Here is a 23,400-nt window from a genome sequence, read left to right on the forward strand (position 1 = left end):
TACTGAGGCCATTCATTTAGAGACTGCTGAACTAAACTCCCTCCTAACAGAATATAATTTAACTATGCATCTAACACACACATTCTCAGTTCCTCATTTGTAATGTAAATACCTTGTTTGCTATTGCAATAAAATACATACTGTGACTGGAGACCAGCTTCCACTTCCTGATAGCACATAGAGCAGATTAACAGAATGACAGCGGCCATTAAGCAAACCTCACAAGTGACCATGACTGAGTCATTCTCTGGTGTTTTGTGGATGCGTGTCTGCCTCATGTACCACTTCACATCCACACACATCGGATCATCAAGTATATGGCCGTGGGGTTGTGCTTTGTCTGCATGTGCGCTTGTGCATGCATGTGTCTGCATTCGAGCTGTCATTGTGACGGTGACTTTGACCTTTCGCAGGGGATGCTGAATGGGGGGAAGAGTTAATGAGTTTGCGTAATAGCCGGGCTCCATGTGAGGAATCACTCATCTACACGAGCCCCATAATTAGCTGGTAAGTCCACTTCTTATTGTGTCTCAGACTGTGGGAGTGGAGAAACGGATAAACAAAGACACCCCCCCAGTGAAGTGTATTAATAATCTACTGTCGATTCAGGCTGTTGTAAAAGGCATGGCTGAACAGTCTGGAAATCACTCCACTGACACTCCCAGAAAATGAGTGGAAGCTATCTGCAGCATAAGTCACATCATGGTCTGAGTTTGCTGACAGGTGTACACTCCCGTGGGAGCGCTAATCCTCATGCTTCTTCCTCTGTGTTTGTCCATCACTGATGTGCTGCAGCAGACAACCAAGAGCACCAGACAAAGCAGAGGCATATCCAACAGAAACACAATGACATGCAGATGTGATCTGAGTGAATCTGTATGCAAAGCACCAATCTGATTCCTATCATACAGGCCTGAATGTCATATCAATCATTTTCATGTAAAGAAGAGAATATGAAAAGCACATTTACAAGAGTACGGATTAAATTATTTCCATTTTCTCGTGCATTACCAATATGTGGTAAGTTATGCTTATTCAAGATATGTAAATTTTTGTCTGGGGGAAAAAAAAGAAAAGAAGAGGAAGGATATAACAGCAGGACGCGCTAAGGGCGCTCCATTCCAACTCAAGGATCCGCTCCTGGTTTTGCTGCTCCGCTCATCGCAGTGTATCCCGACTCCCTGAACACTCCAGCACTGCTGTGCAAGCAGATGTTCTTTCTCTGGTGCCAATTCTTACAATTTTCTCATTTGGAGATAGTATTCTTTCGCGGGAAGACTGCAAAGTGCCAAGAAGCTGCAGAAACTGCGTCCGTTATCTGTCCAGTGAGAGAGGTGAGACTTGTGAGCAGGTAGCGGCTTTTTTGGAGAGATATAGTGAAGCCGCCGACGAGCAGAGGAAGCAGTTTATTAGACTACCACACCTGTGATGCGTTGTTCTGAGCAACGAAGACGCACGACCAGGATACTGATGTCCGTGGTACGGCGGGAGGATATGTGCTGAGGAAAAAAGAAGGGGGACTGTGAAAAAAGGCTGTAAGTGCTACTGAGGACACTCTGCGGAGCTCTACAAGCCCAGTGTGTCAGTGTTTCGTTCCCGATCCTTACCTTTTTTTTTAAAGTTAAGTGATAAAAAAAACGTGAAGATGCCCTCACTTCTGGGCCCCTTTGTCCGCTGTGGGTTCAGCGCTGCGCTCCTTGTGCTCTGGCTGTTCGCTGGCTTCACCCGCACTGGTGAGTTTCACAATATTATCATCTCTTTTAATTAAGATGTTAAAATATATGTGTGTGGGAAAAATCAAGGATGGAGCTTAAATTTCCTGAAATACCGTCGCCAAGTGACAGAGCACGTTGTCTGCTGGCGTTCTTGTCTTTTAATTTGGGCGCACTTAAAGTAGTCATCAATTGGCCGCAACCTCACGGTTACGCACGGGGGTATTTTCCTCACACAAGGTTAAAACTTGAGGCAAACGTCCCCCAGTGTTCGGGTGCTTTTATATTTGATGTAATTCGTCTCCAGCGTGCGTTCATCTCCACAATGTGAGGGAAGTTGAGGCTGCACTTGATGCGGTTTTCTCCTTAGGTACCGACTCGGACAATCTCCAGCGCATCAAAAATCAAATCGGTTAATCCTTTAGATTTTAAATCAGTGAACATTTACGGGAGCGGACCGGATTCATTCATTCATTCATAGTGTGTGTTCATCCATCTGGCTCCGAGCAGGATCGTTGAACTCCACGTTTCCCACCGTGGACTCGTTCCTGCTGCATTTGCAGGATGCTGACAGCTTTACGGAGTTGCGAGACGAGTTGCTCCACCGTGGAGTTGCGTTTGAGTTATAGATCGTGCCGACTGCATGCAAATGGAGTACAAAACAACCTCAGACTGTGTGGTGAGCTGATACTCTGGACTGGGGATAAGTTTTCCTCTGCTGGTCCAAATAAACCATTTGTAAAACGGCCTAAAAGGAAGTATCGGATTATTAGTAGAGATCCTCACTCTATTGGATAAAGCATGCACAAATCGAATATCCTAATTACTCAAGTGGAAACTAAATAATTTCCATTATTGGTTATCTTATTTTGACGACCAATAAATTAATCGTTCGGTCTTTAAAAGTAGAAAATACACTTGGCGCCATTGATTCTGAGCACTGCTTCTTTTTTTTTTGCGCGATAATCTGTCAAAAGTCTCTTCATAAATCTTCACGCAATCTTAAAAGGCGTTCTTAATATAAGAACAAGCAAATGTTCTACAGCGTTCCCCGCGTCAGTAATCTCCCATATTACAAAGATAAATAACTTTTTTATTTTTATTTGTAGGCTTATTCAACAATACACTGCCGTCCAATTACCCGTAAAAATGCAGGTTACTCTCATGCCAAGTAAATCCCATTTAATGAGAACAATCATTTGTCCCGTTTCACACAAGGTCTCTACTTCACAATTCAGCCGTTTGACTATTTTCAAAACACCTTTCTCATTTTCCCTGATTTGAAATATCACTCTGACAAAACCACGCTGCTGAATTCCACACACCATTTGCCTTTCACTTGTTTTCAAAGTGTTAACCTTGCTTTGGACTGAAGGCGAACGTGTTAGAGTTGGTGTAATTGTGTCTCTTGCTTAAGGATACTGAGATGATGAATTAAGGGCCTTTCCTTTGCATGAATGAGTATATAATTATGAATATATTAGGATTAATTTAAAAAAAAAATCATGCTCCAGGGAAGTTGTAAGTACGCAGCATTGGGGTGGTATTTACAACTCATTTTGTGATGCATGTTGAAACTGGTGTACTTTGATTGGGTTTCTGTTATACGGGTGGCCTTGTGGATTAGTGGGTAGTAGCTGTTTCCTCCTTGCAGGAAGTTACTCAGTTCTGGAGTGTTCGTCCTGTCATTGTGTCAAGTGTAGATTCTCATGGGTGTGATATTGTTCCTTTCATTGGTCTGTGATGGATGCAGACTCGGCCCAAGGTGTCCCCTTTGCTTTTCAAACCAGTGCTTGCTGGGAGGAAGCTTCCCATCCTTCTTTGACCCTGGGTTACGAAAAGGAGTTCAGATCTGTTTTCTTTTTCTTTCTTCCAGCTTCTGTCCCTGTTTGCAGTTTGTCCCTCTGTCATATACAGTAGATCAATACATGCATCTTCATAGGGTTCCTTCACAGTATGCAGGCCTCTTTAAAGGACACAGTGAGACCCATAAATGGATCACTAAGGTAATTTGGTACCCGTTTCTTTCTACATCAGCGCTGATACAGTCTTGGCTGAGATCAGTCGAGCTACCCTTCGTTGAGAGGCAAGGCGCTGACTCGGCATTTGTCAGTATCAAAAGCCGACTTGTCTTTTTTGCAGAGAAACATAACGCAGTCGGTAATAAAGGTAGGCCTGTCAATCAAGATTTGAACTAGCAGAGCACTTTTCCTTTCACTGTGTTGTGAGTGATCTGACGGCTGGACGGAGGGGGTAGGTAAGCTTTCAGCCTCAGGAACAAAGAACTGTACTGCTTTGCCTGCTTATGTGCATGCCCCTGTATGTGTGTGTGTGTGTGTGTGTGTGTGTGTGTGTGTGTGTGTGTGTGTGTGTGTTTGTGTGTGTGTGTGTGTGTGTGTGTGTGTGTGTTTGTGTGTGTGTGTGTGTGTGATAAAGAGAGAGAGACAGAGAGAGCGTGTGTTTTTCCATAAGTATTCCCATATATACGTGTGTCAGACGGTATATGTTCCCTAATTCAAACATGCTTGTTGGTCTTTTGCCAGTTCTTAGTCCCTCATTAAGTCCTTGTGAAAAGGACTTCGGAAACCTGCTTATACATGTGGAGAGAATAAGAAATCAGGATTTTATTCTTTGTTTGTCCGTCTGCCAAATTAGTGTTGCCAAGCAATTGTTGTCTGGTTAAGCTGGGGAGCATGGGAATTGGTGTGAGGCGCCTTCTTACTTGTGTGCACAGTCACCTTTTCCGTGAGTTGTACACCATGTGATGAAGGAAGGAGTTGGTCATCAAATGACAGCAGGTAAAATGGTATTGCATAATACAGTAATTTGTGAGGTCCCATTTCTTATTAAAGAAACATTCATGTTTTTTTCTTTCCAAATGCCCCATCATTGTAATGTGAATCATCCCAGAGTTGTCTTTCTCGCAGCCAGTTTTGTCTCTCCTCATTGACTCATTAAAGGATGCGATAAGGAAAGTGAAAGCTGAAATTAACATAATTTATTGGGAGAAATTGCCTTCTGGTCAAAGGAGTTTAAAACCACTTCATATCTGTCCTATTGCTAATGCATGGCACATGATCACCATGTATTTGTGGAGATATGGTCTTTTACAGAGAACTGATATAATTTATTACTAGAAACAGTTATTGTTCCCTGTAGTCCTGAGAGATGAACTGAAATGACACAGACAACAGGAAGAATTGTAGACTGGGGGCAGGGAAATAAAAAAAGTATTTTCCCTACTACTAACACTCACAGAGTGAATAAGTAAGATGTGCAAATAAGGATTATATGTAAGGAGGAGACATACTAGTGGGGAGGGATCACTTCTCTCAAGCATAAATGAATATGAATTTTTATCGCTTACAGAATTAGAATTGGACATGCAGAATATAAAGAGCTAAAATTATTTAGTTACAGGACAGACTGGATAAATGTGTTACTTTTTTTTTATAAAATTGACTTTCGTTCATGTTAATTTCTGAGAAGAACAAACACAGACAAACTGAATGAATCATCTGCCTGCCTTAGGCTGGCAAAATGTAATTTCTTCAGTATGTGTTACTATGATTAATGAAGGCAGAGGTAATAGTTGAGCATAAATGAATAAAAGGTAAACAGTGCATGTCAACACTGGTCAGCTTTAAACAATGGAGAAACACGCTCCATTTGGTGACAAATGTTCAGGCACCTTATCTCTTAGAAGGCTATGTCCCTTCGCTTATCATTTGCAAATGGCAATCTTGAGGAGTAAAGAAGGACACGGGCGATGTCGAGGACACGTGGAGGGTGAACCTTACTGAAGGGAGGAGTTGAGTCTTTTTTTCCTGCAGTCTGTGCCGAGGACTCACAAAGGTACTACATCTCTGTCAAAGCCTGCCCTTTTATTTCAATTACTGCATTCTATGATTTGGTTCTATGTGAGAGCTCTTACGGGTTTAAGGCTGGATGTTCCCCCCTTGAAATGTTGTTCAAGGAAGCCTCAATCTGTGCTTCTCTATACAGGTATTACAAAACTGACCTTTCTTCTCTGACGTAGGATGAGATTAGCCTATGTTACAATGAGAACCTGGGTCGTAATTCATAGAAGACCTGCATTATCTGATGTTACATTACCAGTTGGGAGATTGCCATCGGTTTCTACTGTTGTTTCTGTTGCTAGCAGCCATCATGTGCCAGCACTCCTGTATCATCTCTTCTCGTATGGCCTCTCCACTGATGAGTCTGGATGAGCTTGTTGGCCTGAACGCTGAGTCTTTTCCTGGAGGGCCTAATCGAATGTTCTTTTTCCTGGGATAATCTCTCTCCTGCTCTTACACTGTCATGGAGAGAGGGAACATGCAATGCTGACCTTGGACCTTGGATGCCACTGCGTTCTCTTGCCAGGAAAAAAAAATCATCTCAGCAAAATATGTGAAGGTTTAGGATGATATCTTGAACGTCAGTTGCAGACGAGTGTACTAATGATGCCAAAAGGCACATTGCTGTAGTTTTCCTCCCCAGTGGTGTTTGTTTTTATTACACATGATGTGCTGTCTAGCCATTCACTTCGTACAGTGAGAATCGTGGTGTGTGAGGAGATGTTTCCAGATTCCTCCTGTTCTCCAGGTGATCAATACTCCTCTCCAAATGGTTAATTGGCCATCAGTCACTGTCAGAGGAAGAGCTTAGAAACCCAGAAGTGTCTCAGTGCAGCTCATAATAAGAGAGAGTATCTAGTCCTCTGGGTCCCCTCCTGGCCTTTACTTCATGCCGGTTGGTAGCTGGGGGGAAGCAGATCTGAATGCAATATAGACGGGCATAGATTAATAGTTCCTTAGTAAGGCCACCAGGGAGCGATGTGATGGCCACTTCCACTTAATCATAGAGTGGACCGGATGGAAAGTACACACTGCATTTTGTAGGACCTGGAACCTGGAACCTGGAAATACTCGTGCATTCGCACATCAACACTCGCAACTTCATTGTAGATTTTTGGTAGGCAGTCATGTGATACTGTACGCGCATTCTATTGGCTGACGGCATCTGGAAGTCCGCTTCGTTTCTTGAGTCTCGGACTTCCGTGAGACACAAAAGTACTTTAAACAGTCGATAAGAGAGTGGGAAAAGGTAATACAGGTAGAAAGTGGTTTAATATCAGTATGGGGAGGGTCTATAAACGTTTAAATTACCGTAAATTATAAGATATATAGTTTGTTAACCGCATGTGGTTCCTGAAACGCATTAACCACGAGGAACGAATGCGCACTGTAGTTTGAAGGTCATTTAATGTGAACAATCTTTGGCAATGTCTTGTCAATTTTTTGTGAATAATATATTTATGTATTCTTCATTAAAACATTTTGCTCTCCAAAGACGACAGTCTGGTACCTTTCAATGCTTTGATGAAATATTCTGGAGAAATAGTTTTGCTCTAATTTTCACAAGGCCATTTTTTAACAGCTTGTAGTCTAAAGTTACGAGATAATTACACTTTTGTCTGTTACCTCAACCTTGAAGAGAAAACACACCTCCAACCAATTATATGGCTCATTGTCATGCTCAGCCCTGTTTAGTATGGCATGTAAAAGACATAATTAGAAATCACCTAAGGCTACCCAGGCAGCCCTGCTGGCGCTTGATTGGCAAGGGTGTCTAAGAAAGGTCTGGCTCAGCCTGAGCCAGAATTTGTCATCTTGAAGTGATTTTGTTGACGAGACAGGAGGCACAGTGACCTTTCCTAATTATGTGTATGTGTCCAGGCACTGATGCCTTAGGCGAGCAATTCAACTGAGTCAACAGAGCAGTGACTCTCAGTGAACATTCAAGCCCAGACAGCATGTTATGTGATGTAAGGTTAGAATATGCTGGGTTTAGCTGCAAGCTTGTTAATAATTCACTATTGATACAACATTACGAATGTCACTGGTGTTACTTTATGCTTTCTAAATATTTAAAGGAATAAATTTTAAGGTCAGGTTGGAACCTCTTTGTGTCATCGTATTTTTCAAACCCAAAATCATCATCAAAAATAACTCCAATGTTGTGCAATGCTCGTCGATTCCCACAAAACACAAACCATTTATCTTTCACCCCAAAATGCGTAGCAGTGAGGGAACAGCCTCTCTGATCTATGTAGGTCCCTGTGTTATTGTTTTCTCCAAATAAACCATTTCCAGATTTGAAATGAGGTCTGAACATTACTGATTCAAAGCTTAAAGCTAAGCAAGACATTTTCTTGGCAAAGCCATCAGAAACACTGAGCTCACGGAAAACACATTCAAGTCCTTACTGCAATAGAATTAATCATGACAAATTCAGCTCAACATTTCCTTTTTTGCAGCGCACCTTACACTTCATTATGGCTTTTACAGATTCAAACATCCACTGACAATGTATTCATGTTGAATCAATGTGTATTATCATACAGGCATTTTCACCAGTGCTTGAACTTTGAATTTCAAATGACGAGCCTGTCCTGGTATGGTTTTAGTTTAGTCAAACATAATTAATATTGAATGTGTATAAAAGGAATATTCGCTTATGATTTGAAGTAATTACATGTAGAAGGGAAAAAAAATTGGTATAACAATGTCAAAAGCCATTTCCGACCATTGGTGTATGTTTTCAAAAAATGCCTCTCTAAATATAGGGTTTATTGTGCGCATTAGTAACTAAAGAATAATCCCAAACACTTTTAGTAATATATTGCACATGTAGATGCCATGATGTCACAAATGATGAATGCGAACACTATAACTAAGAACTCTGTGAATAAGTTCTGAGCAATTATTGCTTCTCCAATCAAGAGATATTTAAAGTGTTTTTCCCTGCTGTTTGTTCCTTACATGTTATCTAACTCTCGCACCATTCAGCATCCATCGAGTTATCTTTACATGTTGCTCAGTATTCAGGTAGGGAAGAATGTTCAAGTGTTAGATCAAGCACTTTTTATTTCATCATTAGATGCACATATTGGATATCTTCAGTTAAGCATTGGCAGGAAAATAGTTCTTAATATCATCCACATTTTTCTAACCATAGAGTGAAATTAGGTGAAATGAAATGCTGCCTTGTGAACTGTTTGTATGCCCATTTTCTTGCAGCAATTTGTGATATGACACTGCAGCAATTCAGGACTATTTTCTCTAATCAACAGTGAACTTAAGGCAACAAGCACACAAACAAGTTAGGTCTATGTCTTTGCAATATGTTTTTACATACAGTTGCTATAGTTTATTTGTTGCGCTCACTCTCACACAAGCTTTCCAGATATTTATCGTAGATATGTTGGATATATATGCAGATCCCTCAGATCTTCTCCAGCCAGCTTTTTTTTTTTCCAAGGATTAAAAAAATTTAGGGAGCCAGCCATAAGCCACTGTTGCCATAGTCTCCTGAACAGCTTGCCTGAGGATCTGAGAGAATCCTCCCCTGAGGACAGTTTTTTAAAAAAACCCCAAGACATATCTTTTTTTAGGTGGCTTTTACTTCAGGTGCCTTGTCATTTGTTGCCTTAGTCCTAACATTCGGTTTCACAGTTTTTAAAAAATTTTTTTTTATTGTTATTATTATTTTGACTTCCTGTTTTAATTTTGGTCTAGGAAGCCCTTTGGTCTGCATTTTTTTTTATGAAGACCCCAATGCAGTTGGGTTGAAAAGATTCCTTTAAGAATACGAACATAAACACATTTTAATTTTTGCTGAGAAACATTGATTTAAAGTCACATTACTCCATATTAGGATTTTGAGCAAAAGCTCTTTGTTAGTCAGTGAATGAGGCTATATTTTCAAGTGCTTCTTTCTTTTTTGATTTGTCAGCAGGACTACAAAATAAAAAATGCAAAACTTGTCTCCACGACAAGCCCAATCGAATTTGGGCCAGGATAGACTCCATTGAAATCTGGTGTGGATCCAGATCTTGCATTAGAACCAGAATTTTACAAAATATGGAATTTTTATGAATCTTCTTTAATTACTCAAAGAAACATCTAGAACTTTGGAAGAAACAGGGTTATTTAAGAGGTTGCTATCTATGAGTGCATGTAATTCGGGCCGGATCAAATGAAAATCCAAATCCAATATTGAATATGTTTTTGTTGGTGACACTCTATCAAATTATGCTAGCAGGATTTTTGGTTTTTGGATTAGGCCTGATTAAATTAGGATTGTTGATCCTTGGCTCTACTGAGTGCCGTTCTAGTTTTTTTGTGTGTGTCATTGTAATCGTCCTTCATATCTTATTATTTTGGGTGGTTGTAACCTTGTCTCAGGGTGTTGCTTTCACTATATACAAATTATTTTTCTAAAACGCTGGCTTGTAGTTGTCTGTGTACAGGCTGATCCTGTGCTGATAACAGATACAAAGTGCTGCTCATTAGGGAAGACATTCACATGTTCAGGAAACTTTGTTTCTCATTTCTTTTTAATTAAACAGCCCCAGTCATGTACACAGCATGTTGATATACCTTTCATTAGTACATAACAGGTTTTGGGTTAGGTCTGCTGTGTGCAGCAAATTGACGGATATGAACTGACATTTGCATAAAATTTGGTGTGAGTGTAAAGAAGATATGTTGTAGTTCTTGTTAGCGTTCAGGCCTCTTATGTCAAAAAGACAGTGTGATGTCATCATACTGCAGCGCCTCCACTCTGGTCGAACAGATGCTGCCTTAGTTCAATTATGTATTTGCTGGTCTAAGATTTACAGACTTGAAAGTGTCTTTACAAATTATTGATCGTATTTGTGTCTTTTGGGAGGCGGTATTCTTCTACTAATTCAGTAAAAACAAATAGCTCAGTCTAATGTGGTAATTTTAATTAATTTATCTAACATGTGGGCAGACATCTGGTTACCAATAAAAAGCACTGTATGAAGCTATTTGTTTGATGTGCCTGTCATCTAATGAATCGGAGTTGGTGTCCAATTTCAAGCGGTGATTGAATGGATGCTGGCCTCCGACCGGGCTTGGCTCACAGAGTATTGTTAACAGCTCCACTAATGACTGCCCCCATCCTTTATTTCAGTCGCTGTGCAAAATGTTGCTTGCAATTCAGAATATTTCAGAACTCATAAACTGAAGATGCTGAGAGAATTATTCAGCTCAGTAACTTCAGATTTGACGACACAAGTGTTACTGAAAAGCTGATTATGAAGGTGTTCTCAACAATGATGTAATTTCTGGCCAATCAGCAGGCAATGAATCTAGTTTTTCCGTCTGGATTCTTTCATATTAACATTCATTTACAATTAATGCTCTCTGTCTGCTTACTCATGTGTTACCAGAGTTATCAGGCATTATACTGTACTACCTGTATGAATCGAGGGGTGTACAAAATATTTTATTTGTTTAATTAAACATTCATATATTCATGCTGGAATCTATGCCAACTGACTTTGGGCAGGATGAGGGGTACATCCCAGACAAATTGCCAGTTTATTGCAGGGCCAGTTGAAAGACCTACAACCAGTCACTTATATTAACGTCTAAAGGCACCTATAAAACTAATCTCTGAGAAACACAATCTACGTTTACCTTGAAATATACTCCCACGCTCCAATCTAGATGAATTTCCAGCAAACTAAACTTCTTTGAAGAGAGACTCTGTCCTGTTCTAATTTATTAGCTCCATTAGCCTCATTAGGCTGGGACTGCAGAAGTGTCCTACTCGATGGCTAGTAACATTTAACTAATCTTATTTCACCAGTATAACAAACTACCAGCAAGCTATTTACAACTTAACGGATAAATTTAGCAGTAAACAGCAGTATTTCAGACTTTTTTAAATAGATCTCTCATTGAATAGTTCACCAATGATAGTAACTAGTTAGTGTTTCTGTTATTTTGCTGACAGACACATTTTTTCTCATTTCCGACTGAAGGATTATGGGGAAGTGTTCAAGTGAAAATCAATGTCTGAGATATAATGCTCTAGTCTAGTGTTTCTGATGTGTGCATGGCTTGGATAAGTCCTATGGATTCACAGATGATTCTAAGTTAACCCAAACTAACTGTGTTAGTTTTTATCATGGATGGTGAATGGCATTGTGAGCCAGTCTGCATAAGAGTTCCTGCCAAATTTTATAAATGTAATTGTGATGACAATGCCCAGTGGAGTTTTAAAAGGAATCATGTCCAGCTATTTTTCTTTTAGACAAGGTCAAGCAATGAAATCTGTGATCTTTTATGTTAGTCAGGAGTCAGCAGCTTACAGTATTTTCTGTTTTATCACATGCAACCACTTCATAAGGCTTTGTCCTTGCTTTAAAAAATTCAAAAGTAAGGACATTACTCACAGACGGTTCGATTTTTGAATTTCAAAGGTCCATTGTATCCACAACTGTACGGTCATCAAATAGGAAAATATGAGCCATGTTCTGTCAGAAACCACCAAACCAGAGATATTCTTACCATAACGGCTCTCAGAATATCTCTGTCGCACAGATACACACATTTCAGACATCAAGGAAAACCAGATCCTGACATTCTTGTCAGTATTACTGAGTTCTACTGTGTTGATTCTGGTATTCTTGTTTGGATTAGGATTATTAACATTTAAATAAATGTTTTAACATTAACATCTTGCCTCTGCCAGAGATTTTTGCTGGCATTCCCACCTGGTCCACTTTCTGTGGCACCAAGGGGTTTCACTGGTCAATGCTGCTGCAGCGCTACATGAGGAGTGAGGGAGATCCAAGCCCTTTAATTCTCCGCTGACATGAAAACTTTATGAAAGCACATTAATCCACAATGATCGGTCAATTTTTGTAGTTTGGAACATAATTTTTTTGAGTTGGAAGCAGTGTCAAACTTCCACTGGGGCTCCACCCTCCTGAGAGTGAGCCAGAGATTTGTCTTTTGCTTTCCTCATTAGTATCCAATGAGGGCCCAAAAGGAGGAAACTAAAAAATAATAAGGCAAGAGGGAATATTTAAAGAGTAAGGGGAGAGAGGGAGTGTTATTTCATTTTGTTATTTAGATTGATCCGAATGGACCTATCTGGGATGAGCCCCCACGCTCCCACTATGTAACTGTATTTGGGCCTCGATTAACTTACCTCCAGAGCCTCACCTTCATTTACCCTTTTTATTTTTCTGATATCATCACATCTATATACCTGCTACTAAGAAAGATTTCTGTATTTCATCCTTATTATTTTGTAAACCATAATCCACTTCTCTTACTGTTATTATTCACATATGTAAACACAATAAATCCATACATATATCCCTTTCAGAAAAAACTGTAGATTTTGTAAATTACTTGAATTAAAATGAAAGAAGGTAAGAGTTTCAGGTAGTTCTAGTCTGTGAGTAACCATTTCCTCTGGTGCAGTCTCAGTTCCTTGGTTGAACTCAGTGAATCATCTTATTTTCTGTCTTTCAGAGCTAGTCTTCAGACCACGTCCCTGAATCACCCTTATACTGTGTGATGAAGTGGGTATGGACTTGTGATATTTTTGTAGATTTCTTTTTTTTTTTTTTAATCACCTGACTGAAAATGAGGACAGATGTTTTCAGGCTGAAGCATGACATTAGGACTGAAATGATCCACAGAAAGTTAAATGCTGCAGGCAATTCATTAAACCATGAGCTTCTCACAGACATGCGCTGACAGTTGGACCCTGAAATGTTCCAGTTAATACAACAGGTCTGTGTTAATCCGATCACAGTGAGTAGGGTTTGTGCAGTCTTTAAAACCAACGAAATTGACCACATGAATGTCCTAAATGAGTTTTTTTTGTTTATATGAGTACAATATACTGTATGAGTAAGAGTAACATGAATATTTTTATAAAAACTTTTTTAGATAAATTAAATTTAGTCATTCATTCATACATTCATTCTTGGCTTCTTATCTGCTTCTTCTGGTTTCGTGGGTGGTATCACAGCAGACTCAGTGGCGAGAGGTGGGGGTCACCTTGGGCACCTCGGAAACTAAATACATGTTATTAGTTCATTTAAGAGACTCTTATTCCTTTATTCCATTAATCATCAAAAAACCTGTTAGAATAACTGATTACTGAAATACAGTAATTCATTACGGAAGCCTCATACCACACAGCCCGTGGCGTGTGGTATGAGGCTGAAATATGATTTTCTAATATCTCAGTTGGCAAACTATGTTCCATTATTTTCTCTCAATTAATTATTAATAACCACAAAACATTACTGGCTGAGTCAAACAATATTTTTGCTTAAATAATTGTCCTATAATGTTGCTCTGTGAAATCATGTGCTTCTTCATACAAGATCCTTTTAAAACCATTTGCTACACAAAAAATCTGTTATCTTTGTGTTGCGCACCACAGAAGTCATTCAGGCCCTGTGCAGAATTTAAAAAGAGGATTTGTCCCACTCGTGTTCTAAGGATGGAGATAAAATGAGGTGAAACAAACCAGTAAGATGTGTAAGAAAGGGACTTCTTACTTCTCGGATGACATTTCTTAGATCTCCCAAAGGCACATTTTACTTCCTGCCTCAGAGGCTTTCTCTTTATCAAGCTTTTTTTGTCTTACCTTTCAGTTTTCATTATATTAATCAATGTCTCTTCACTCATTAGAGGAGACTGAGAAGCTGACAGTACATCACTTGGAACTATGAATTTTGTCCACTCCTCTATGTCAGCTTTATCTCTGTAAAATTACAACTCAGATTTCAGATAGATAATGAAACACATTTTAGTGGAGATTCATGCGTCCCTTTTTTTCCCAACGCAAACATTATCTATGCCCATCCTCTGTAACAGGCTGCCATTTTGTGTTAAGCCAGCACTGATGCATTGAGCCTCCACAGCCTGGTGGAAATCGTCAGTGCCTAAAGCAAACAGCAGGGCCCAAGGTCCCACAAGTTTGATGCTGCCAAGTAAAGCTATTAACTGCCTATAGAGTGGTTTGTGGTGTTGTCTCCACATGACGCTCTCCACAAATGAACCACAAGCTGATTTATTGTTTGTTTTGGCTATGTTAGAATAACCACAGGAGAGCAGTGGCACCATTTCGCTCATTTTGCACCTACTGGTGGAAGAAATAAAATGTGTTGAAAATGCATGATTTCCATATTTGTGAATGGAAAATCCTTAGGGAAGTTAGAGACTCTGCAGTTGCACTTAATTTATACTGTAGAAATGTGCTGAATATTATGCAGTAATGCTGGTAAATCACAGCTTAAGTATTTCACATGGAAGATATAATTTGATAAGTCTTCAGCATTTCATTTCAGAGCATTGAGGCATGATACGTTTTTAACTCTGGGCTCTTCTAGTACTTCTCAAACACGTGACACCAAACTGTACAAAATATGTGAATCACCAGAAAGGGTTTTATTTATGCTGAGTCTAAGTTATCACCTCCAAACAGACCGTGCCGATGCTCTCTTATCATCCCACCCAGATGCTTGCAGAATTTCTGCATGTTTTAGAGCACAGCCCTAAATGTGACAAAAGTCGTGAACAGAGCACAAAGACAAAAAAAAACCTGCCAGTCACAGCAAAACTAGGGCCTTTGCCTCTCGCCTAATTTTTTGTGTCGGATTCTCCTACAGTATGTTTGACAAGCAGGCCTGGCAGCTCTACACAGTGGCACAGCTCGGGCTGTCGTGGGTGCTGCCCACCCCGACCTCTGTCACACAATTAGCTTCCTGCTTTTCACATAGCTGGAACAAAGGTGAACTTGGGGGGGGGGGGGGGGTTGAGGTTGTGTTCAGTCAGAATGGAGGGGTGTGTGTGACACTCTGATGACTTGAGGGCACTTCCTTGACCAGAGGAGTCGTTGACTGTCACTAAACATCACTGTCTCTGTCCTCACTAATGGCATCTCCAGATTGTGCCATGAGGACACAATCTGGAGATACTGAGGCAAAAATAGAGCGTCCCCATTTGGGCTGCAGGCTAAGGTCTGTGACAGTGGCTGCAGACCTATAGAAGTGTCATGACAGATATGAACCAAGGAACAATTATTGGGTGATGTGCTTGAAGCTAAGCTGCTAGTTTCTTCAACAATGGGGAGGAGAAAAGTGTCAAATGAATAGCAGAGTAAAGGCACTCCTGCACGCACAGACACACACAGACTGTACACACACATGGATGTAGCCATGTCTTTTTGCCTTAGGTTGCTAAAGCAATTAGGCAAGAATAAGGCTGTAAATGTTAATGTATTGTGGTTCTCAACTTTGTTGTTTTGTTCACGCTAAATATGAAGCAGTCAGCACATTAACAAAACAGTATTAAGAATGACAACAAATACAAATCTTCCTAGGAGGATTTTTTTTTTTTAGCTACGATTATAGATAAATGGAATTAATGGAGCAAACTATTTTTCCTGCTATTGATTCACATTTAAATTATTTTTCCATAAGGGTGAATTTGCTTTATCTTGCCAGTTGTCATTCTACAATAGCATTTTAAACACCATTTGGTAATGCATAATAAAATACAATTAAGTGCAGCCTTTTGTTTTTTTGTTTGCTTTTGATCCTAATGGTAAGAATGGCCATTGTTTGACAGATCCAAAACTAATTGGATTGAAAGACAAGCTCATTCAGAAAAATAATTCATTATCGTTCAATTTGATTATTACAAACAACACGTATAGACCGAAGCTAAGAGGAGAGAAGTGTCTGACAGATAAGCACCATTTTTACTGTCAGTCTCTACAGGATGTAGTCAGACTCCTGTCTACTAACCTCTCTGTGTTTTTGTCCGAGGCTGACTCATAAAACAAAAAAGTGTTTTTGTTTGTCGTTCTTCTCTGATGTGTGAAGACAGTGCTGTGTTTCTGCAAAGCATTGCAGGAGTACAACACTTGGCATCAGTGTTGTCACACTAAATCTCTGTCTCCATGACACCCTGAGTCAAAACATGAGCCTTGAAAAGCAAGGCCTCCCTGTGTCACGAAATAGTTGTTTTTTCCAGGATGCAGTTGCTTCTGATTAAAATGGAATTCAAAGTCACTTACATGCATCTTGTAAGAATGCACCACAGATATTTAGAAGTTTAAGGTTTTGATCTGTTTGCTTTAACAACACAGGAGTATTATCTCTCCACCCTCCCTGTTTCCCAGGTTGCAGCATGTGCGTCGGTCAAAGATCCCCTACAGAAGCTGCAAAGTCCCACAGGTTCAGCCGTAACACTCTGGTTAATTCTCCTGCATGATGGCTTATTGCTATCAGAGCTCCTGTGTCAGGCTTCATTGGTCTGTGTTACTAAGAACGCACACACATGCACACACACAAACACAGACACGCTGTTGTGTTTTCTATCCTTTGTAGCTCTATACCTTCAATAATTTTATCACCTCTGCAAGATTCCATTTGTTTTTCCACCTCAGCACTGTGCTCTTTTGGTAAAGATGCAAATGCACCTACCAAGTCTAAAAACATTTTAAGTCTTCTCTATATTTGTCAGTTCAAAGTCGTGTTCCTTATAGAAAGTGGATTGTTCACAGTCCACACCCACGCATGTTGTTATTCACCATCAACAGTTGGTCGTGCAGCAATAGAAATAGATGTTTCTCAGTTTAACTTTATCACCACAGTCATCCAAGTCTGCTGGCTTGAATGTCAGCTGTTGCTTTGTGAACCACCTCTTTAGTCATGTGACGACTGAAACACTTTTAACTGAAGTGGTTTATCTGGAGAAGAGACAATGTCAAAAGTGGGCTTTCTTTCTTTCTTTCTTTCTTTCTTTGATTTTTTTTTTCTTCATTTCTTTCTTTCTTTCTTTCTTTCTTTCTTTCTGTCTTTGTTAATGTAACTAATGTAACTCTTGTAATACCGACTTCATGAATAAATGTGATTTTAAAAATCAAAATCAAATCTTTCTTTCTTTCTTTCTTTCTGTTTGGCTTGATTCAAGTATATTTTGCCCACATTTCAAATGACAGTTTTTTTAAGAGTGTGTTCGTGTTTGATAGAATCTCTCTTAGATGTTGTTAATGGTTAGATGTTTATTAACCTAACTATCTTGTAATACCGACTTCATGAATAAATGTGATATTAAAAAAAATCACAAAATTCAAAATCTTTCTTTCTTTCTTTCCAATTTATTAATTATTTCTTTATAGTTTATGTGGTTGCTTAGATATTGAGGTTCATGGTCATTACGCCCAACATTTATGTGGCCCCAAGGTGCTAATAAATCAAAAATAATCAAAAATACAAAAAACCATGAGATTTACTAACAAAGGATGAGAAATGGCAGCTGACGCAGCTAAAATCTGCTCCTAGGTTGAGAGGCATCACAATCAGCAGTCCCCATTCTATAAGCCTCTCCCCAAGGTGAACTGGTGAGTTTGAACTGTCGACTCAGGCCAGGTGCCCCTCACTCAAGAACACCTGAGCAGAACTAGAGCGGAGGGAGCGGAGAAGAAACCAGAACAGAACATGCATCCATAACAGTGTTAACATCCATAATCATTGTTAATGACTGTTGTTACAAATAATTACATTCATTCAAATGCCATTTAAATGAATGCAGGCAGTATTCATATGACGTGTCCATTAAAATAAACGTCATCATGTGTTAACAGAATGGAGCGAACCTTGCTGATATGATTCATCAAATAAACCCTTGACCCCGGAGATGCCGTGTTGATATATTTCCTTCATGTTCCTTTACTTAACCAGAAAATGAGATCCCAGGCAGATATTTTGTCTGCACTATCTCCCCATCTTTAATTTAGAAATGACGGAGGACTGCACGCCTAAGATGGTTATCCACTTGTCTGTCTTGTTACTCCATGCATGTTCGCGCTGCAAAAGCCTCTTTTGGGAGAATATAACTTGCTGCTGGCTGTGTTGGGAGTAGTTTAAAATAGTTTTCTTTGTCTGTCCATTCCCCAGTGAACATTGACAGTTGTGATGATGTCAGAGATATTTTCTAAAGTCTTCCATCTTGATGCATCTGAGCCATCTGAGACAAGACGTTGGAGGCCTAACGAACCAAGAGAACAGTTGTGAGATTGCAACAAGAGTTTGGTGTTGTTTTGAAGTAAGCTTTTTTTGTGTGCATATTTTCCTCAGAGAGCATTGTGTTTGCATTGCAGCAAAGTGGTGAACACGCAGGGGCAGCCAGGAGCACCTCCCCTGTAGCTACATCTTGATCAAGGACACGTCTGCAGGGGTGTTGGTAGAACAAAGCAAAGATGATTTCTCTTGCCACGAGGCCTCCCTTGCCTGCACAATTATGTAGGAGGATGGGGGGCCTCTCATTCTGGATGACGGTGAATTATGTATTTGACATTTGCAGGAAGAACCACTTTTAATAGACCAGCACAGGCTGTACTCATTATCTTAACAACCTGTTTCTGCAGGTTTTTCCTGACTTAAATCAAGTACATGCTGCATCGTAATGTTGATTGACCAAGTTACTCACTGAATATGATAAGTAGCATTTTGTGTGTGCTAATTTTTGCCTAAAATCTTGGGCTCTTGGATCTGCAGAATGCTGAGTGTGTGGCTAAAGTTGATACAGGGTTCACGAAACATGATGGAGCATTCACGATGATATCTCCAGGGATTTCATCTTTGCTCTCCATGATGCCTCCAAAGCAGTTGAAAGGCAGAGAAAACAGTCCAATTTGTCTAAAGGGAAGTGACTCCGATCAATAGGATTTTCCTTACAGTTATGTTTTCACATTCCGGTTGAGGCAGGGTGCAGAGCTCTGATGAATGATGCATTAATGCTACCATCTTGTCTCCACCATGTCAGTCCTCGGCTCCTGAGTCCTGTCACTGCAATGATGCGGGAGCGCTGGGACAAGCATGTGCACTGGGACCTGATTCTCCTCAATGCCACGTCCCTAGTCAACAGCTGTCAGTTTTGTCATTGTAGATTTCAGGCAGTAGTGTAGCGTTGCAAGGGGGGATACCAGACTGCATTATGACTCCAAGAACTGCACTTTATTGAATTATCCCTCTGTCTGTAGTCTCACCATGAGAGGTGGAGTTAAGCAGCTTACCTTTGGCCCTGAAAAATATGAAACTACAGTTCAGTCCAGCGAGGCATGTAATTCTTCATTTGTAAATAAAAATATTAATATTAAATATGCGCAAATGCTCATTAATTTTTTTCTGAATCTGTTTTTCAGACATTTTGCAATTGATGCTTTTTGACTTCTAATATGTTGATAGATAGATAGATAGATAGATAGATAGATAGATAGATAGATAGATAGATAGATAGATAGATAGATAGATAGATAGATAGATAGATAGATAGATAGATAGATAGATAGATAGATAGATAGATAGATAGATAGAATAAATACTGGATAAACACCAGGAGAAAAAGAAACACTGACATCACAGGACATACCGTAAGACATACACTACACTAACAGACACATGCAGCACTAACAGGACTTATATACTAAACTATAACTAAAATATAAACAGTATAAAATTAAAATATAAACAGTTTAAAATTAAAATATAAAACAGTATAAAATTAAAATATAAACAGTATAAAATTAAATTAAATCCATTCAACCGCGTGCTGACCTCGCCACCTCCCCCCCGCTCCTCCTGAGAGAGTCATTGTACCCCCTGATGGCACGGGGCACGAAGGAGGACCTCAGCCTCTCTGTGGAGGCGCTGTGTGACAGCAGTCTGCCGCTGAAGGTGCTCTTCTGCTGGGAGAAGGGGGTGTGTAGGGGGTGGCTGGTGTTGTTCATGATAGCCTTAACTTTAGACATGGTCCTGCTCTCCAGAAGCGTATCCACAGAGTCCAGGCTCAGCCCGACCACCGAGCTCGCTCTGCGAATGAGTCTGTTCAGACGGTCCATATCTCTTTTCCTGGCGCCCCAACCCCAGCGAATAACCAGCGAAGCATGTAAATATGTATTCACCTCGCTTGCTATTTTTCATGCCTTTTTAAATTGAAATGAAAAATCATGTGATTGAATTAAAAAAAATTTAAAATAAAATAAACTATGGCATACCAATGGTGTTGGTGGTGGTCAAAGTTGAAATGTCTTCTAGTCTAAGTAAAACTTACAAGTAAACATTGAGCAATATTTTGTAAGACTATCTTCACATAGTGAATGGAAGTTTTCAATTGTTGAATCTCACATTCATACCTGCATAAAGTAGGACAGAAATAAAGATAGTTCAGCTTGAACTGTTGACTTTAGTGTTTTTTTGTCGGTAAACTGAACAGAAGATTTTGCCCTCAGAATGCAGGAAAACAACCCCATTCCCGGGGGAGCCCCCACCCCAATGAGCATTGGTCGTCCGCCCGTGCGCCACTGTCTTGGACGCAGAGTGTGGCTTTTTGTGGCTTGCTCAATTCTTTTACACTGAGCCACAGTGGCTTAGTCATACTAGCTCCTAGTGCAAACCCAGCTTTGGTGAAGACCTTTACTGACAATATGCCCGGTCATGGTGTAAACCTTTGGAATGAGCTTGAACCAACTGCGAACCAGATTTACATCAGCGACTGACTCTCGTGATTGAATGGGAGTACATCCCTGTCACTGGCTTCATGGTGTTGATGTGATAATGGAATGATTCATTCATCAAACCATTTAATGTTCATAAAAAATGTCCCAGTTTATTATTTTCACTTGCATTTGCTTATTAACTGGCCCACTGCATCACCATAATTGCATTGCATATACGTTCTCTATCCTAACAGACTGGATTTAAAGTGAGACACAAGAGAGGATACTGTGTAACCTGCACATACCAGACAGGACATGCCGATCATTGTCTGTGATGGCAGACGGTGTAGGTGCAAAGTGTGACAGGCTGGTCTCTGAATCCAATAAACCTCCTGTGATAAAACTTTGACAGGTCAGACAGATAGCACAACGCAAAGGGCAAAGTAGACTTACTCACACAGGGTGCCTATTACTCATGCCCTTGGCAATCACAAAACAAATGACCGCAGGGCCTGCAGGTGTAACTGATGTACTCTTTTGGCATACAGTCATTTACATTATCATCATTTATCATGTATGGTGTGGCAGTCCAATACATTGGTGTTTGGTTCGTGCGTTACACATTTAGAGTAAAGGGAAATTGCACTCTAATCAGTTTGTGGGCCACCACAGAGGTTTTGTTACTGTCAGTGCTACAGTACATTAGCAAGCTACCAACAAAATCTGAACACATTTAACATTAATAGTAAAATAGTTGTTAAGATTTACTTATTACTTACTCAGTTATTAATTAATTAAAAGTGGGAAAATATGTTTGGAGAACATTACAGCACATATGCATCCAAGCAGTTTCCTTGGAACTTAGCCAATCACCGGCCAAGCCACTGGTGATTGGTTAAGAGAAAAGGTTACATGATAAGAATCACTTGACTATCTTTTCCTGAACACCTAAATCTTGGACGATGTCAAATGACACACACTGAAAATTTAGATAGGACAAAATGAACAACTCTCAGGTATCACTTTGAGAATTGACATTCGACAGCGCACTAGTATTTTACAAGATCCAATGGGCCAATATTCGATCAATTGAAAAAACAACTGACAGCTTAAACAACAATTATGTGCACCGTTGTATGGTTGTGAGGCTGTTAGGGGTTGGTTATGAGGATGTCTCACGTACTGGGTGAACCACACAGCTCATAGTAGTATTGGCTAACGGAGCTTATTAGTTACAGAAAATATAATATAATATAATTTGTTTTGCAACATACTTAACTAGAATGGTTCCTCTGAGGCGATCAGTCATCAGCCCCTACATCTCATGTTCCCCTTGTCAATAACTCTGCCGTTGCTCATCTTCAGTGATTAATCATAACAAGCAGCTGTGTTTAAAGAGCGTTGTGATCCACATCCTGTCTCCGGAATGGTCTCATGCTCTATGGGATGTAGTGATAGACAGTTCCGTTACAGCAATACTTCATTTCCCCCTTCATCTAAAGACAGGTGAAACAGAAAGCTGATGGAAACACACATTTTTCATCACTGTCTCTTGGTGAAGTTTCTCTCCTTCAGCTCATTGCTGGTCAGACAGGAACCCAACTTCAAGAGACATTTAGTTTAGCAGTTATTATTAAGTGCTCAGTTTTTGTCCTTTTCCTGACAATAATTGATGAAACCTGAAAAATGCAAAAAACTACTGCAAAAAAGAGAATGTGTTTTATGCAAACTTCCCACTTATTCCCTATGAAATTAGCAGTGATTACTCTGAAGTACACTCTTAACATTCAATCCAAGATTTGAATGACAGCTTTTTTTTATTTCTAATGAAATCAGATTTGGATTTCATGGTCTGTGCAGACTAAACATTTGACTGTTTTAATGATGAACCAAACGTCTGCATTTTCTTTTTATTGCCCTCATCAGTTATTTATTTACCTTTTATTGTGGCGACTCGTCCTCGACTCAAAAGAGACATTACCACATTGTCACATTCTCAAAGACCCTGACAATAACTTATTTTCAGAAAGGATACAAGGTCTATTTTGCTTTTCCGCCACCAATCACCCATTCTGTGACTTTCTTCTACTGTATTTTGATGTCATTTAAATTAAAAAATCCGAATTGAATCCTCTTTAGCCTTTTATCTGGTTTTTTATTTTTTAATGGAATGCTTTGTCAAGATGTCTGTCTACTGAGTGCACGCTCATACAACATAAATATGCTGAGAAATTCACCTGAGTTGAGTTTAAGGAGTTGTCAATGTTTATTATGGTCACAGTGAAATGACTTCACACTGAATATGAAGGAAGAATATGAAAACCAAGAG

At 39.7% G+C, this 23,400-nt stretch overlaps 1 protein-coding gene across 1 annotated transcript in view; it reads left to right on the plus strand.

Moving 5' to 3' along the window:
- The first annotated feature begins 1,194 nt into the window (after positions 1-1,194).
- The window catches only part of unc5a (unc-5 netrin receptor A), a 133,198-nt gene continuing 110,992 nt past the window's right edge, over positions 1,195-23,400 (plus strand). The window contains exon 1 of the mRNA XM_068326235.1: positions 1,195-1,733. Coding sequence (XP_068182336.1) covers positions 1,646-1,733 — 88 coding nt within the window. The 5' untranslated portion in view covers positions 1,195-1,645. The remainder of the gene's footprint in view (positions 1,734-23,400) is intronic.

This window comes from Antennarius striatus, chromosome 10, assembly GCF_040054535.1.
Source record: "Antennarius striatus isolate MH-2024 chromosome 10, ASM4005453v1, whole genome shotgun sequence".
In the NCBI taxonomy this organism is placed as follows: Eukaryota; Metazoa; Chordata; class Actinopteri; order Lophiiformes; family Antennariidae; genus Antennarius; species Antennarius striatus.